Consider the following 15,056-nt stretch of genomic DNA (forward strand, 5'->3'; position numbering starts at 1 on the left):
TCAACTCTCTTAATACATTTCAAGTTCCTTGAGGGCCAGCCTTATGGTCCTCATTATCTAACATTTTTGTGTGTGTGTGTGACAGAGACAGAGAGAGAGAGACAGAGAGAGTGACAGATAGGGACAGGCAGGGAGAGAGATGAGAAGCATCAATTCTTCATTGCAGCTCCTTAGTTATTCATTGATTGTGAGTTGTTCAATGATTGAGCAAGTGACCCCTTGCTCAAGCCAGCGACCTTGGGCTTCAAGCCAATGACCTAGCACTCAAGCCAGATAAGCCTGCGCCCAAGCCAGATGAGCCCGCACTCAAGCCGGTGACCTCAGGGGGGTTTTTTGTTTTGTTTTTTTAAGGGATGTTTATTTATTTATTTATTTATTTATTTTCAGGGACAGAGAGAGAGTCAGAGAGAGGGATAGATAGGGAGAGACAGACAGGAACGAAGAGAGATGAGAAGCATCAATCATCAGTTTTTTGTTGCGACACCTTAGTTGTTCACTGATTGCTTTCTCATATGTGCCTTGACCGCGGGCCTTCAGCAGACTGAGTAACACCTTGCTCGAGCCAGCGACCTTGGGTCCAAGCTGGTGAGGTTTTTGCTCAAGCTGGCAACCTTGGGGTCTCGAACCTGGGTCCTCCACATCCCAGTCCGACATTCTATCCACTGTGCCACCGCTTGGTCAGGCGACCTCGGGGTTTTAAACCTGGGTCCTCTGCATTCCAGTCTGACGCTTTATCCACTGTGCCACCGCCTGGTCAGGCAACCTAACATATTTTTAATTCCCAGTTAGGGTCTCCCTTATCTTAGGATAATTTAAGAGAAAAAATAAAAGTTCTTTCCAGCGAATTTTCTATTGAATATATCTGACCCTTCTATTTACACTTATCACAATATATTTCAACATACCATTATATGATACAATAGCTAGACTTTATATTTTATGTAGATCATATATTAGATTGGCTATGTGCTGGGGGAGGAATTAAAGCTATTATCATCCAGAGCATATGAATATTTATACATTTTAATTAAAAGGGTATCCCATTCCTGGTATAACTGACTTGTCCTCTCAAGGCTCATCAGCCTCAATTTCTTTCTCTTTTAGAGCTTGACATTTAACAAAAAGGTTTGTAACTGGTCCAATATCAACAATGCTGATTATAACTCAATAGTTCCTTTATATAATTGCAGTGTAGAATAGCAATTTATTAGTATAGTACTGAACAGTTTAAGCCAATTTTTCTTGAGAGTCTACAGTTAAATTTCCGTCAAGAATATTTTTTGCTTTTATACTCCGTCACTTTTGCTATATTTCCTAGTCAAAGCTTTTTTTTTCTTTTTTTTTTTCTTCAACTGAGAGGAAGGCAGATAGTGAGACAGACTCCCGCATGCACCTCAGCTGGGATCCACCTGGCAACCCGTCTGAGGCCGATGCTGGAATCAACCAATTGTTTTTAGCACCTGAGGCTGGTCCAATGAGTACTTGGACCAACCAAGCTATCATCAGCGCCGGGGTCCAGATGCTCAAATCAATTAAGCCACTGGCTTCGGGTGGGGAAGAGGAAGAGAAGGAGAAAAGGGAGAGAGAGAAAAGCAGATGGACACTTCTCCTGTGAGCCCTGACCAGGAATTGAACCTGGGACGTTCATTCGCCAGGTGGATGCTCTGTCCACTGAGCCAATGGGCCAGGGCCCAAAGATTTCTTTTCTTTTTTCTTTTTCTTTTTTTTTTACAGGGACAGAGAGAGAGAGTCAGAGAGCGAGATAGATAGGGACAGACAGACAGGAACAGAGAGAGATGAGAAGCATCAATCATCAGTTTCTCGTTGCGACACCTTAGTTGTTCATTGATTGCTTTCTCATATGTGCCTTGACCACGGGCCTTCAGCAGACCGAGTAACCCCTTGCTCAGGCCAGCGACCTTGGGTCCAAGCTGGTGAACTTTTTGCTCAAGCCAGATGAGCCTGTGCTCAAACTGGCAACCTTGGGGTCTCGAATCTGGGTCCTTCACATCCCAGTCCAATGCTCTATCCACTGCACCACCGCCTGGTCAGGCCCAAAGATTTCTTTTCTAAGCTGTGAATCTTCCTTTTAATCTTACTCACCAGTCTCTAAAATACTAATTTCATTAAAAAATAACTAATACAAAATGCATATATTAAATTCTTAAATTATTTGTCTCAAAAATGTATAAATTATATAATATGATAAATGATTAAATTTTATAATAAAAAAAGGCAATTGGATAACAAAAGAAAACTGGTAATATTCTGATAAATTAGTTCCATATAGAGTATAATTAGTTATTTATAGAGTATAAATAACATAGCAACAATATATATTTTTAAAGATTTTATTTATTCATTTCAGAGAGAAGAGGAAGAGAGAAAGAGAAGGGTGGGAGAAGCAGGAAGCATCAACTCCCATATGAGCCTAACATGCGGTGGCGCAGTGGGTAAAGCTTTGACTTGGAATGCTGAGGTTGCCAGTTCAAGACTCGAGGCTTGCCCGGTCAAGGCCCATATGAGAAGCAACTGCTACGAGTGGATGCTTCCTGCTTCTCTCCGACCTCTCTCTTTCTTTCTCTCCTCTTCCTAAAATAAATAAATAAATAAATAAATAAATAAATAAATAAATAAAAACTCCCATATGTGCCTTGACCAGGCAAGCCCAGGGTTTCAAACTGACAACCTCGGTGTTCCAGTTCCACGCTTTATCCACTGCACCACCACAGGTCAGGCTCAGAGTGACAATATCACCACAAATTATAAATTGATAAAACCTGGCAAATGTAATAAAAAAAACTAATTCCAGTCTTTAAAATGTGGAGGACAACATTGCCTGAATATTTTTGGTTTACTATCTTGGATTCAAATTACTTAATATCTTTGAACTTTAGTTTTCTTTTTCTTATGAAGTGATATAGAAACAGTTAGATATGAAAATTCCTAAGATGTTTTATAAATTGAAAGATGAACTTTATGCCCACTTAATGAACATAAATCTCATCCACAAATAGGTCTCCCAGAGAGGCAGAGCTGTTGAGCATGAGGACTTGAAGTCAGACTGGAGCTACTCACACTGAATTATCTGGGGCAAGTAACCTGGGGCCTTTAAGCCTGTTCTCTCAACTGTAAAGTAGTAAGAGAATAATAATAGTCATACCTCCTAAGGAAGTTGTGAAAATTAGATAAAATAATAAATATAAAGTGTGTAGCACAATGCAAGGCACAGGAATCATACTTTTCTTATTCTCCCTTATGATTACAATTAATCTTAATGGACATAAGATATATTATGAATATCACCTAAGTCTATCTCAGTTTCTCTATCTATCTCCTTCTCCTGCCTCCTACGGCAGAGAGAAATCTCTCTGCCTGTACTGTGGAATTTACCACTTTCCTTACTCTGTTTCCACATTTCTCTACCTTCTGCTCCATTAAACAATTTTTTTTTAAAGAAAGTGATAATTTTTGATGCATCATCAACTTTTAAAAATAACTAAATTAAATGAATTTTTAGCCTTTGGAAAAAAAATCTCACTATAGTTTTAGTCAAAGAGGAAAGAGAATGGATAAATTAATTTCTTTAACATGGCTGCATCTTCTTCTAAACTCCTCTGCACTTCTAATTCCTAAATGTAAAGTGAAAAAGCAAACAAACAAAAGTCAACCTCAGCAACCCTGGTTCTGAATATACTCCATAGAGATACCAATGATCTGAAACCAAGAAGTAGAGGAAATAGTTATGACATGGATATAAGCTGATACTGAAAAGGGATGGTAAAGAGGCAGTCATGAATGGGAAAGAGCAAAGCAGATGTCTTTATATAAACCAAAGACCTAGGAGCTAAGTGATCGAGACAAAGGCCAAGGAGTCAGTAGTTTCTCTTACTCGAGAGCAAGCAGAAAGTATTGGAGAAGTAGAGGATCATAAAAATAAAACACAGGCTCTGGCCAGTTGGCTCAGCTGTAGAGCATCCACCTGGCGTGTGGAAGTCCTGGGTTCGATTTCCGGTCAGGGCACACAGGAGAAGCGCCCACCTGCTTCTCCACTGCCCCCCTCCTTCCTCTCTGTCTCTCTCTTCCCCTACCGCAGCCAAGGCTCCATTGGAGCAAAGTTGGCCCAGGCTCTGAGGATGACTCCATGGCCTCCGCCTCAGGTGGTAGAATGGCTCTGATTGCAGCAAAGCAACGCCCCAGATGGGCAGAGCATTGGCCCCTAGTGGGCATGCCAGGTGGACCTGGTCAAGTGCATGTGGGAGTCTGTCTCTCTGCCTCTCTGCTTCTAACTTCAGAAAAATAAAAAAATAACAAAAACTTAATAACTATATATTGGATATAGAATTATATATATAAAAGAATCCAATACCCATGATCATATGGATAATATGAGAAGCAAAATAGAATGTTTCTAGGAAAAAGGTATTTATTTACAACTCATTTATTTATTTACTTATTTATTTGGTATGTTCCCTGAAGGGAGCCTGTCTTACTCATCTTTACATCATTGTTAGATAGTGTCACCTGATGGCTGACACCCATTCAATGCCAAAAGGAGTACCCAATTTGGGGTGAGGTGAGAAAGGAAACTTTATTCGGTATAAAACAGCTCAGTTGTGACAGACCACAGCTGTGAAAACAGCACAAGCTGTGGAACAGCTCAGTTGTGATTCAGCAGGGCTGGAAGGAGCCCTGGGGCGAGGCCCCTCTCCAGCTAGACAGCTCCCCTCTCCTCTGCTCCCTGATGGTCTGCTTTGTGCAACACTGGTCTGCTGCGTTTTATGCCAGTCTGCTCCGCGTTGCTCCAGTAAGACATCTTTGGTGTTTCAGCTCAGCCAGAGATATGCAGTCTTTGGTGGAAAATATAAGTGCACTCTACAACTCATTAAAATTTTCAAATTTCCTGCCTGTATGAAATGTCATCTCACTATCTAGAACCACAGGAATGGCCCTGAGAGCATCTGTTCTCTCACTAGGGTATCTTCCTGCTGCTTTCAGATCCTACTCTAGTTATGCTGATGAAAAGCACAGATCTTCATAGGATACCATACTCAATGTGGATCTGCCATCATGACCTGTCCAGTTTAGTTGCACAAGATTAGGTGGCAGTATGTGAAGCAAGGTAACATACGTGATAGCAGAAACAGGGAATATGTGTATGTGCTGTCAATGGACAGATGAAGAATGAATAGTTTCATCAAGGATTAGAGGACAGTGCTATTACAATTAATAACTAACAAGAGCTGGACTTGATTACTTTGCTAGTAATGGAGGAAACAGCAGAGGTACTTGTCCAGAGTTTAGGAATAGTAAACCACAAAACTAGGAATGGTAAGGACACTTTTAAACAACAGGAAGTCAGCTAGTATCTGTACTCAGAGAAAACGTCATGAGAAGCTATACAATCAAAACCATAGGTCAGGCCCTGGCTGGGTTGCTCAGTGAATAAAGCATCATCCCAGTGCAATGAAATGTAAGTTCAACCTGTAGTTCAGGGCACATGTGAGAAGCAATCAATGAGTACCTAACTAAATGGAACAAGTGGAACAGCAAGTTGATACTTCTCTTCCTTCCTCTTCCTCTGTCTCTCTCATCCTCTGTTTCTCAAATCAATGGAAAAATTAAAAAACATACATCATACTATGTTAGATAGTTGGAAAATGTGAGTTTGACTGGTAGATATTATACAGGGGGAAAAAAGTCTATTTGATTAACATACCCGTTGTGACTCTGTGATGGCAGGTGGCCTAACAGAAAGTCTATGGAGGCCTGACCTGTGGTGGTGCAACGGATAAAGCGTTGACCTGGAATGCTGAAGTCACTGGTTCTAAAGCCTGGGCTTGCCCAGTCAAGGCACAGATGAGAACCAACAACTATGAGTTGATACTTCACGCTCCTCACCCCCGCCCCCCCCCTCTAAAATCAATAAATAAAGTCTTTTAAAAATAAAAATAAAAAACATAAAATTGATTTTTTAAAAGTCTATGGAGATGGAATGGTAAAGTTAATAAACAAGAATACTCTGTCTAGGTACAAATTTTATAAATAGATATACAGTACTCTCCAATGCTTTGGTGTAGAGGGAGTCACCAAAAAGTCTAACCTAACAGAGAATTCGTCCCTGCCTCTAGCCAATCTCTAGAACAGGAGGTAGAACAGAAATCTAATCCTGGAAAATGTTAGAAGAGACATATACCTCCTCTTTAGTCAAACAAAAGTCCATAGCTCATACATCTCTAGAATTCCAGAAACCTTTAGATGGCAGAAGATTTTACACACAAGTTAGAGTTTAGTAAATTCCTAAGGAAATTGATAAAACCAATAAAAGAAGCTGGAGATGACCTTTCCTAAGTAATCCTTTTTGTCCTGCCAACATAGACTTCTCCCTTGTTGGCCTTGGTCCTGAGATGATAATAATAATTGGGGGAGGGGAGTAAAGAGGGACAAATATAAGGTGATGGAAAATGATTTGACTTTGGGTGATGGGTATACAACATAATCAATAGTGCAAATGCTATAGAGATGTTCACCTGAAACCTATGTACTCTTATTGATCAATGCCACTCCATTAAATTTAATTTTCTAAATAAAACTTAAAAAATAATAACAAATTTATAGATATATATGACTGACTGTCAATTTATTATTATAGCCACCTAGTTACAGACACGTTAATTTATCTGTAGTAGAAAGAATTCTATCCAGATATTAAATTTATGTTTTTGTTGAAAGTATATTTAAATTCTGTGGGATGAACTGTGTTTTTTTTTTTTTATTTATTTTTTTATTTTTTTTGAACTGTGTTTTATACCATAGGTTTTCCAAAGAATGCACAGGAACAGAAAGATGGGAAGTAAAGTGATCATTAAATATGGGCATAAAATGGCACTAACATCTAAGAATTCTTCAAAAGTAAAATGTTAAAAGGCATTATGAAGATCTAATGTAGTATTAAATATAATCTCTTTTTGCATTTTTCCAAAGCTGGAAATGGGGAGGCAAGTCAGACAAACTCCCGCATGCACCCAACCGGGATCCACCCGGCATGCCCACCAGGGGGCAATGCTCTGCCCCTCTGGGGCGTCGCTCTGTCGCATCCAGAGCCATTCTAGCGCCTGAGGCAGAGACCACAGAGCCATCCTCAGCGCCCGGGCCATCTTTGCTCCAATGGAGCCTCGGCTGCGGGAGGGGAAGAGAGAGACAGAGAGGAAGGAGAGGGGTAGGGGTGGAGAAGCAGATGGGCGCTTCTCCTGTGTGCCCTGGCCGGGAATCGAACTCGGGACTCCTGCACGCCAGGCCGATGCTCTACCACTAAGCCAACCGGCCAGGGCCTAAATATAATCTTATTTGAAAAAGCAACTTTATAGTTTTTTCCTTACTTGTATCATTATTAGATTAGAGATTTTCTGGCACTCAAGTTTATAAAAAAATACCAAAATTTTAACAACCCAGGAATTAGTGGTAGAGAATAATAGTTTTCCCGGTTTTTTTAAAAATTATTTTTATTTATTTATTCATTTTAGAGGGGAGAGAGAGAGAGAGAGAAAGAGAGAGAGAACGAGAGAAAGAGAAAAGGAGGGAGGAGCAGGAAGCTTCAACTCCCATATGTGCCTTGACCAGGCAAGCCCAGGGTTTTGAACCGGCAACCTCAGCATTCCAGGTCGACGCTTTATCCACTGTGCCACCACAGGTCGAGAATAATAGTTTTAATGCTTAACAGGTTTAACAGAACAGGGAAACAATCTTCCATTTTATTTCCTTATTAAGCAAATAGGTACCATTATGGAGGAACCCCTTCCTAAATTTTATTAAGTATTTCTTGCAGGGGTCCCCAAACTTTTTACACAGGGGGCCAGTTCACTGTCCCTCAGACCGTTGGAGGACTGCCACATACAGTGCTCCTCTCACTGACCACCAATGAAAAAGGTGCCCCTTCTGGAAGTGCGGTGGGGACTGGATAAATGGCCTCAGGGGGCTGCAGTTTGGGGATGCCTGCTTTAGGGTTCTAGTTCTACAGTAACAGCCAAAGAAGTGTTGTAGATTTTGTGGTAAATCCAGTGAATCAGCCACTGGATCAATGACGAGGGAAAGTGTCTCTGACTCTTCTAAAGGATGTACTGATTGGGTGATTAGGTACGCTGTCAGAAGTAAAGCAGTATCTTTTTTTCTTTTCTTTTCTTTTAGCACGTGTACACACATGAGAAAGAGAGAGACAGGAATGGAGAGAGATGAGAAGCATCAACTCATGGTTGTGACACTTTAGTTTTTCACTGATTGCTTTCTCATATGTGCCTTGATCAGGGGCTCTAGCCAAACCAGTGACCCCACTGCTCAAGCCAGTGACCCCTTGCTTAAGCCAGAGACCATGAGCTCAAGCCAGCAATCGTAGGACCATGTTGATGATCCCACAGTCAAGTTGGCAACCCCACAAGTCTCCGTTCCTGTCTGTCTGTTCCTATCTACCCCTCTCTTTGACTCTCTCTATGTCTCTGCAAAAAAATAAAATAAAATAATAATAATAATACTATCATAAAACACTATCATAAAAATAAATCTTGCCTGACCAGGCGGTGGTGCAGTGGATAGAGTGTTGAGCTGGGATGCAGAGGACCCAGGTTCGAGACCCCAAGGTCGCCAGCTTGAGCGCAAGCTCATCTGGCTTGAGCAAAAAGCTCACCAGCTGGGACCCAAGGTCACTGGCTCCAGCAAGGGGTTGCTCAGTCTGCTGAAGGCCGTGGTCAAGGCACATATGAGAGAGCAATCAATGATAAGGTGTCACAACGAAAAACTAATGATTGATGCTTCTCGTCTCTCTCCGTTCCTGTCTGTCTGTACCTGTCTATCCCTCTCTCTGACTCTCTCTCTATCCCTATAAAAAACAACAACAAAAAAACCTTGATTCTTTCTTCTAAATTCCCTTAGCCCTCAAATATAAACATACACCACTAGCCATCATCCTCATTCTATCTCTAGGTCATTAGGGTGTATCTGTTTTCTTTTCTTTCTTTTTTTTTTTTTTTTTTGTATTTTTCTGAAGCTGGAAACGGGGAGAGACAGTCAGACAGACTCCTGCATGCGCCCGACTGGGATCCACCCGGCACGCCCACCAGGGGCGAAGCTCTGCCCACCAGGGGGGTGATGCTCTGCCCCTCCAGGGCGTCACTCTGCCGCGACCAGAGCCACTCTAGCGCCTGGGGCAGAGGCCAAGGAGCCATCCCCAGTGCCCGGGCCATCTTTGCTCCAATGGAGGCTTGGCTGCGGGAGGGGAAGAGAGAGACAGAGAGGAAGGAGGGGGTGGGGGTGGAGAAGCAAATGGGCGCTTCTCCTATGTGCCCTGGCCGGGAATCGAACCCGGGTCCCCCGCATGCCAGGCCGATGCTCTACCGCTGAGCCAACCGGCCAGGGCCTCTTTCTTTCTTTCTTTCTTTCTTTTTTTTTGTATTTTTCTTAAGTGAGAAGCAAGGAGTCAGTCAGATAGATTCCCACATATGCCTGACCGGGATCCACCCGGCATGCCCACCAGGGGGCAATGCTCTGCCCATCTAGGGTGTTGCTCCATTTCCAAAGGAGACATTCTAGCACCTGAAGCAGAGGCCATGGAGCCATCCACAGTGCCCGGGCTAACTTTGCTCCAGTGGAGCCTTGGCTGCGGGAGGGGAAGAGAGAGAGAGAGGAAGGAGAGGGAGAAGGTTGGAGAAGCAGATGGGCGCTTCTTCTGTGTGCCCTGACTGGGAATCAAACCTGGGACTTCCACATGCTGGGCCAACACTCTACTGCTGAGCTAACCGGCCAGGGCCTCGGGTGTATCTTTTATTTTAAGGAAATAAATACATTTTAATATATTTTAATGTGTGTGTATGAAAAAGGATTGGAGACTTAAAAACAAAAAAATGAATATCAAGTAACACTTAAATGGCTAATTCATTCCATTCTAAAGAAGTATTTAATAATTACCTTCATAATTTGATGGTTAAAAAACATTATGCAAAGGTTTTTTTATTTTGAAGTAGGTCATAGACACCTTAAATAAAGTTCCATTAGTTTTCAAATAACAATTAAATAGCTATTTCTATATCATACCTTGTATTTGGTCATGGTACTAAAATGATTATTCCGAAAGAACACACAAAGTTCTCCTTCCTGAACTGTTGAAGTTAGTTCACATAATCCATGGTACGTCAGTTGAGTGGCTGTGTTATTCAGAAACTGCTCCGCTACAAAGCCTGTGGAACCAATGCATAATATTAGATGGAAGAATAATTTCAAAATTAAAAAAGAAAGTTTTTCTATTTATTTTATGTTCCAAGTATGATGAAAGGCCAGTCAGAATAAGATTTCTCCTATTATAACATGGCGATCCCAAATTGGAATTCTACTTTTATATTTTAGAAGATGTGTCTATAGACATTCCCATTCTAAAGTAATAATTATATGAAATTATTTTTTATCAATTAATCTATTTACATAATCTTTACCTACTTCCAAAAAGGATTTAAGGCAGCTTGCAAAAAAACACACAGACACAATAAAGCTAAAGCCCACTAAAACCAAATAAGGCAAGAGTTAGCAATTTAAAAAGTGTGTAGGAGCGAAAGATGTATTATCAGCAGGTATGATAAGGTTTAGAAATTAAAAGTGGCCTTAGCAAAATCAGTTGCTTAAGATTTTTTTGTTTTGTTTTGTTTTTAGTGAGCAAGAAAGAGACAAACAGACAAGAAGGAAGAGAGATGAGAAGCATCAACTCATAGTTTCAGCATTTTAGTTGTTCATTGATTGCTTTATTAATATGCCTTGACTGCGGGGCTCCAGCTGAGCCAGTGACCCCTTGCTCAAGCCAGAAACCTTAGGCTTCAAGCCAGCAACCTTTGGGCTCAAGCCAGCAACCATGGGGTCATGTCTATGATCCCACACTTAAGCCAGAGACCCTGCACTCAAGCTGGTGAGCCTGCCTGCAAGCCAGCGACCCTGCGGTTTCGAACATGGGTTCTCAGCATGCCAGGCCGATGCTCTATCCACTGCACTACTGCCTGGTCAGGTTGCTTAAGATTTTAACAAAGGTCTCAGACAATTCTCAATTCACAAACTTCTCAATTCTTGCCTTAAAACAAAGTAGGTGTAAAAGTGAACAGAGAACAGTGGATAACTGATACCATTTTTAGCCTATCTCCTTCAGCATGTGCCACCCTTTAGATATATTATTGTGTGTATATAAAGTATGTATACTCACACACATATATATATATATATATATGAAGTTCAAAAGTAGAAATGATCTATTTTCAAAAAATAATGAAATATAAAAAAGTGTTCTGGGATTTAATTTAAAAGATATATACCACTTATAAAAGGTAGGGGATAGTTCAAAATGAATATGAAGTGATAAAATATCCCCTAATTTTTGTGAGCAGTATATGTATAGTTGATCTTTGCTGTTGGCCAAATTTGCCTACTAGCTAAAATTTATTTGTAACTCCAAATCAATACTTGCTGTGTTTTCTGGGTCATTCCTAGCTATGTGCAAAGCTCCAAAAAAATTGAGTCACCAAATGTGCACATTCCCCACTGAGGTCAAACAAGGCAACACTCTGCCTTGTTTCAGCTCTCATACTACAAAGAAATGTCCTTTTCAATTGAGTGCTACGTTCTTTACATTTCTGTGCTTTTTAGGGGGGTGATTTTACTATGTAAAATGGCCCCCAAGCATAACGCTGGAGTGCTCGCTAGTGTTCTTAAGTGTACAAAGGCTGTGATGTGTCTATGGAAAAAAAATATATTTTTAAAGCTTTGTTCAGATGAGCTATACTGCTGTTGGCCATGGGTTTAATGTTATTGAATCAGCAATATAAATGAAATAAAGTGTCTCTAAAGAGAAATGCACATAAAACAAGGTTATGTATTTATCAGTTAATGAAAATTTTGTGACTAGAGGCTTACAGGAACCTAATTTTTTTGTTTCCCATAGGAGTATGGTTCAATAATTCAATGTTCATAGCAATTTTATAGAATAGTGATTTTCAACTACTGTGCCATAAGAGGCACACACTGGTATGTCGCAAGAATTTTTAACACATGCAATACCTATTCAGTCAGGTGCACTGACCTCTTTTCCCTTAGACTGTCAAATTAGAAGATGACAACAGCTAACACAACAATAGCCATCCAGTGTAAATGAATCAAATTTATACCTATTTTTTGGTCAAATAGAAAAAATATATTTTGTGTGTGCTGCAGAATTTTAGTAATTATTTCATATTTGCCCTGAAATGAAAAAGGTTGAAAATATCTGTTATAGAACATAACTAGTGGGAATGGAAATCAACTATGTAAATATTTTAGAAGCCTGTATTTCTCTTCTTTCCTTCTTTCTCTTCCTCCTTTTGTTCCCTTCCTTTACTAAAGAAGAAAAGTCTAAGAAACAATAGGGGGGGGGGAAGAGTGCTCTAAAAAGTTTTATAACTGAGCAGAGAGGTACAAATATAGGGAGTAAATATGAACCTGGGTTAGAAACTGATAGCTTCAGGCTCTGGCTGTTTAGCTCAGTTGATTAGAGCAGTGGTCCCCGACCCCCGGGCCGCGGACCAGTACCGGTCCGTGGGCCATTTGGTACCGGTCCGCAGAGAAAGAATAAATGACTTACATTATTTCCGTTTTATTTATATTTAAGTCTGAACGATGTTTTATTTTTTAAAAATGACCAGATTCCCTCTGTTACATCTGTCAAAGACTCACTCTTGACGCTTGTCTCAGTCACATGATACATTTATCCGTCCCACCCTAAAGGCCAGTCCGTGAAAATATTTTCTGACATTAAACCAGTCTGCAGCCCAAAAAAGGTTAGGAACCACTAGGTTAGAGCATCTTCCTGATTCGCCAAGGTTACAGATTTAATAGCAGGTCAGGGCACATAAGAGAGTCAATCAAGCAATACATAAATAAGTGGAACAACAAATTGCTATTTTTCTCGCTCTTTCTCTCCCTTCCTCTCTCTAAAAATCAATTAAAAAATTTTAAAGCCTGACACCTCAACAGGACATTGAAAGTTGGTAGGGCCAGATGCATTTATTCCATTCTCCATCCATCTCCCTTACTCTCAACCTACATTACTTCAAGCTGCAAGGTGGGCAAAGTGGTTGTAAAAAGTTACCGATATATCACATTATTCCATATAACTGGTTAAGGTAGAACTGGTTGCGGTAGAAGGGGAAATACAAAACATACAGAAGATCATAAGCAAGGAAATGTATAGTATATTTGCAACTTCTGGGGTTTATACATTTAGAAATAGTCACCTTCTTGATTAGTATTATCACTTTGCTAAGTAATAAGTTATTGAGTAGAATATGTGGATTATACACTAAAGCAATTACTATTTTTTAAAATTTTTATTGCGTTTTAGAGAGACAGTAGGGAGAAATGGGGGGAGAGAAGAAAAGAAGAAAGAAGAAGGAAGAAGAAGAAGAAGAAGAAGAGGAGGAGGAGGAGGAGGAGGAGGAGGAAAAAGAAGAAGAAAGAAGAAGAAGAAGGGAGAGGGGGAGAGAGAGAAAGAGAGAGAAAAACACTGATTTGTTGTTCCACTTATTTATTCATTCATTGGTTGATTCTTGTCTGCACCCCAGCATATGGAGATGATGTTCTAACCATCTGAACAAGAAGCCAGGGCCTAAAGCACTTACTGTCACATAGCATTTTAAACGTAAGCATAATGCCTGTGCTGAAAGCACCACTCCTTGTTCCTAAACAGTCTCTTCAGAAAGATGTTTCTAAATGCCCCTCCCACACCTTACTCATACAATGTCTCTCTACAAATCCTTTCAAGAAGACACAAAAATTCAATGGAGATATAGTACAACATCACTTTTATGGGTATGAAATTCAAAAATTCAATACTATAAAGGTTTTTCTTAGCTACTTTCCACAGAACAGGACAGAGGCTGAGAGAGTTAAGTAACTGTCTTAAGAACAAAACTACTTATGGAAAAGTAAAGACTGGAACCCAGGAGAATTATTGGCATTAAGCTGAAAAATTTAGTGTTCATTATTTCAAATACAAACTGAATTATGTTTCTCCCCAAATCATAAAGCATAGTAATTTAGGCCTATAGAGAACAATGTTTCCTAATTCTTCCACCAATTTTTAAACAGTGAAACTCCTGTGATTTTAGTGAAATAGTCAAAAGTCTTATATAAGTTCAGGTTTTTATAACTAATTAAACAAATTTTGGTAAACAATTCTGTTACCTAGCAGTTTATTTATTTGCACTGCTTCAAATGACAAATAGTTTATTTGCAACATTAGGATTAAATTTCAATTTTATTGTTATAGATATTGTTATTAATGATACTAAAGTAAGGTGAAAATTAATGTAATGGTAACAATCAGATAATATTACTGAAAATAAATTTAAGTTAAAGATTATTTTCCTAATATTAGTGTGTTTGAAAATATCTCTTAAAGTCTTAGAAATTCAATACTAAATTAATTTATCAAATTATTTTCTTTTATTACTGAAGTTATTACAGAAGATGAAAGTACTGAGTGCCTTAAAGGATGTGAAGTTAGGAAGAAGAGCACTAAAACTAGGCAAAAAGGAAAAAAAAAGAAGTAATGAGATAAAAGGAAACTTGGCTTATTTAAAATGTTGACTAGATATGGCCCTGACTGAGACTTGTATTCAAATTTAAACTTAGTCAAAATTTAACTGTCACTGTAATAGTTTTAAAGAAATTATCGGATTTTTAAAAATTTACTTATTGTCAAGCTTCAAAAATCAAACACAGAATATTACTATTTTTACTCAAGTGGACAGGGCAATGAAATCTCTTTTATTATGACAAAGAAGCTGATATGATTTGATTCTAGGGAAGCAGTAGAAAGCCCAGAACTTTTTATTGTATTAGAAAACAAGGAAGTGCTCAAGAAATGTCAAAAGAACATTGGATCCAGTTGAGACCATTCAATACGCCATATCTGGGATAAATACAAGCATCAATAATGATGATAATGAATCATAAAAACACTGAGTAGGAAACAACCCATGAGTCTACACTGACACAAA

At 39.5% G+C, this 15,056-nt stretch overlaps 1 protein-coding gene across 2 annotated transcripts in view; it reads right to left on the reverse strand.

The window, feature by feature from the left end:
* The window catches only part of MINDY2 (MINDY lysine 48 deubiquitinase 2), an 82,722-nt gene that overhangs the window by 16,388 nt on the left and 51,278 nt on the right, over positions 1–15,056 (reverse strand). For both annotated transcript variants that reach the window (XR_010746107.1, XM_066341506.1), the window contains exon 6: positions 10,081–10,223. Coding sequence is in view for 1 of the 2 variants with exons in the window: in XM_066341506.1 (XP_066197603.1) it covers positions 10,081–10,223 (143 nt within the window). In the remaining variant the exon portion in view is untranslated. The remainder of the gene's footprint in view (positions 1–10,080; positions 10,224–15,056) is intronic.

This window comes from Saccopteryx leptura, chromosome 6 (assembly GCF_036850995.1).
Source record: "Saccopteryx leptura isolate mSacLep1 chromosome 6, mSacLep1_pri_phased_curated, whole genome shotgun sequence".
Classification (NCBI taxonomy): domain Eukaryota; kingdom Metazoa; phylum Chordata; class Mammalia; order Chiroptera; family Emballonuridae; genus Saccopteryx; species Saccopteryx leptura.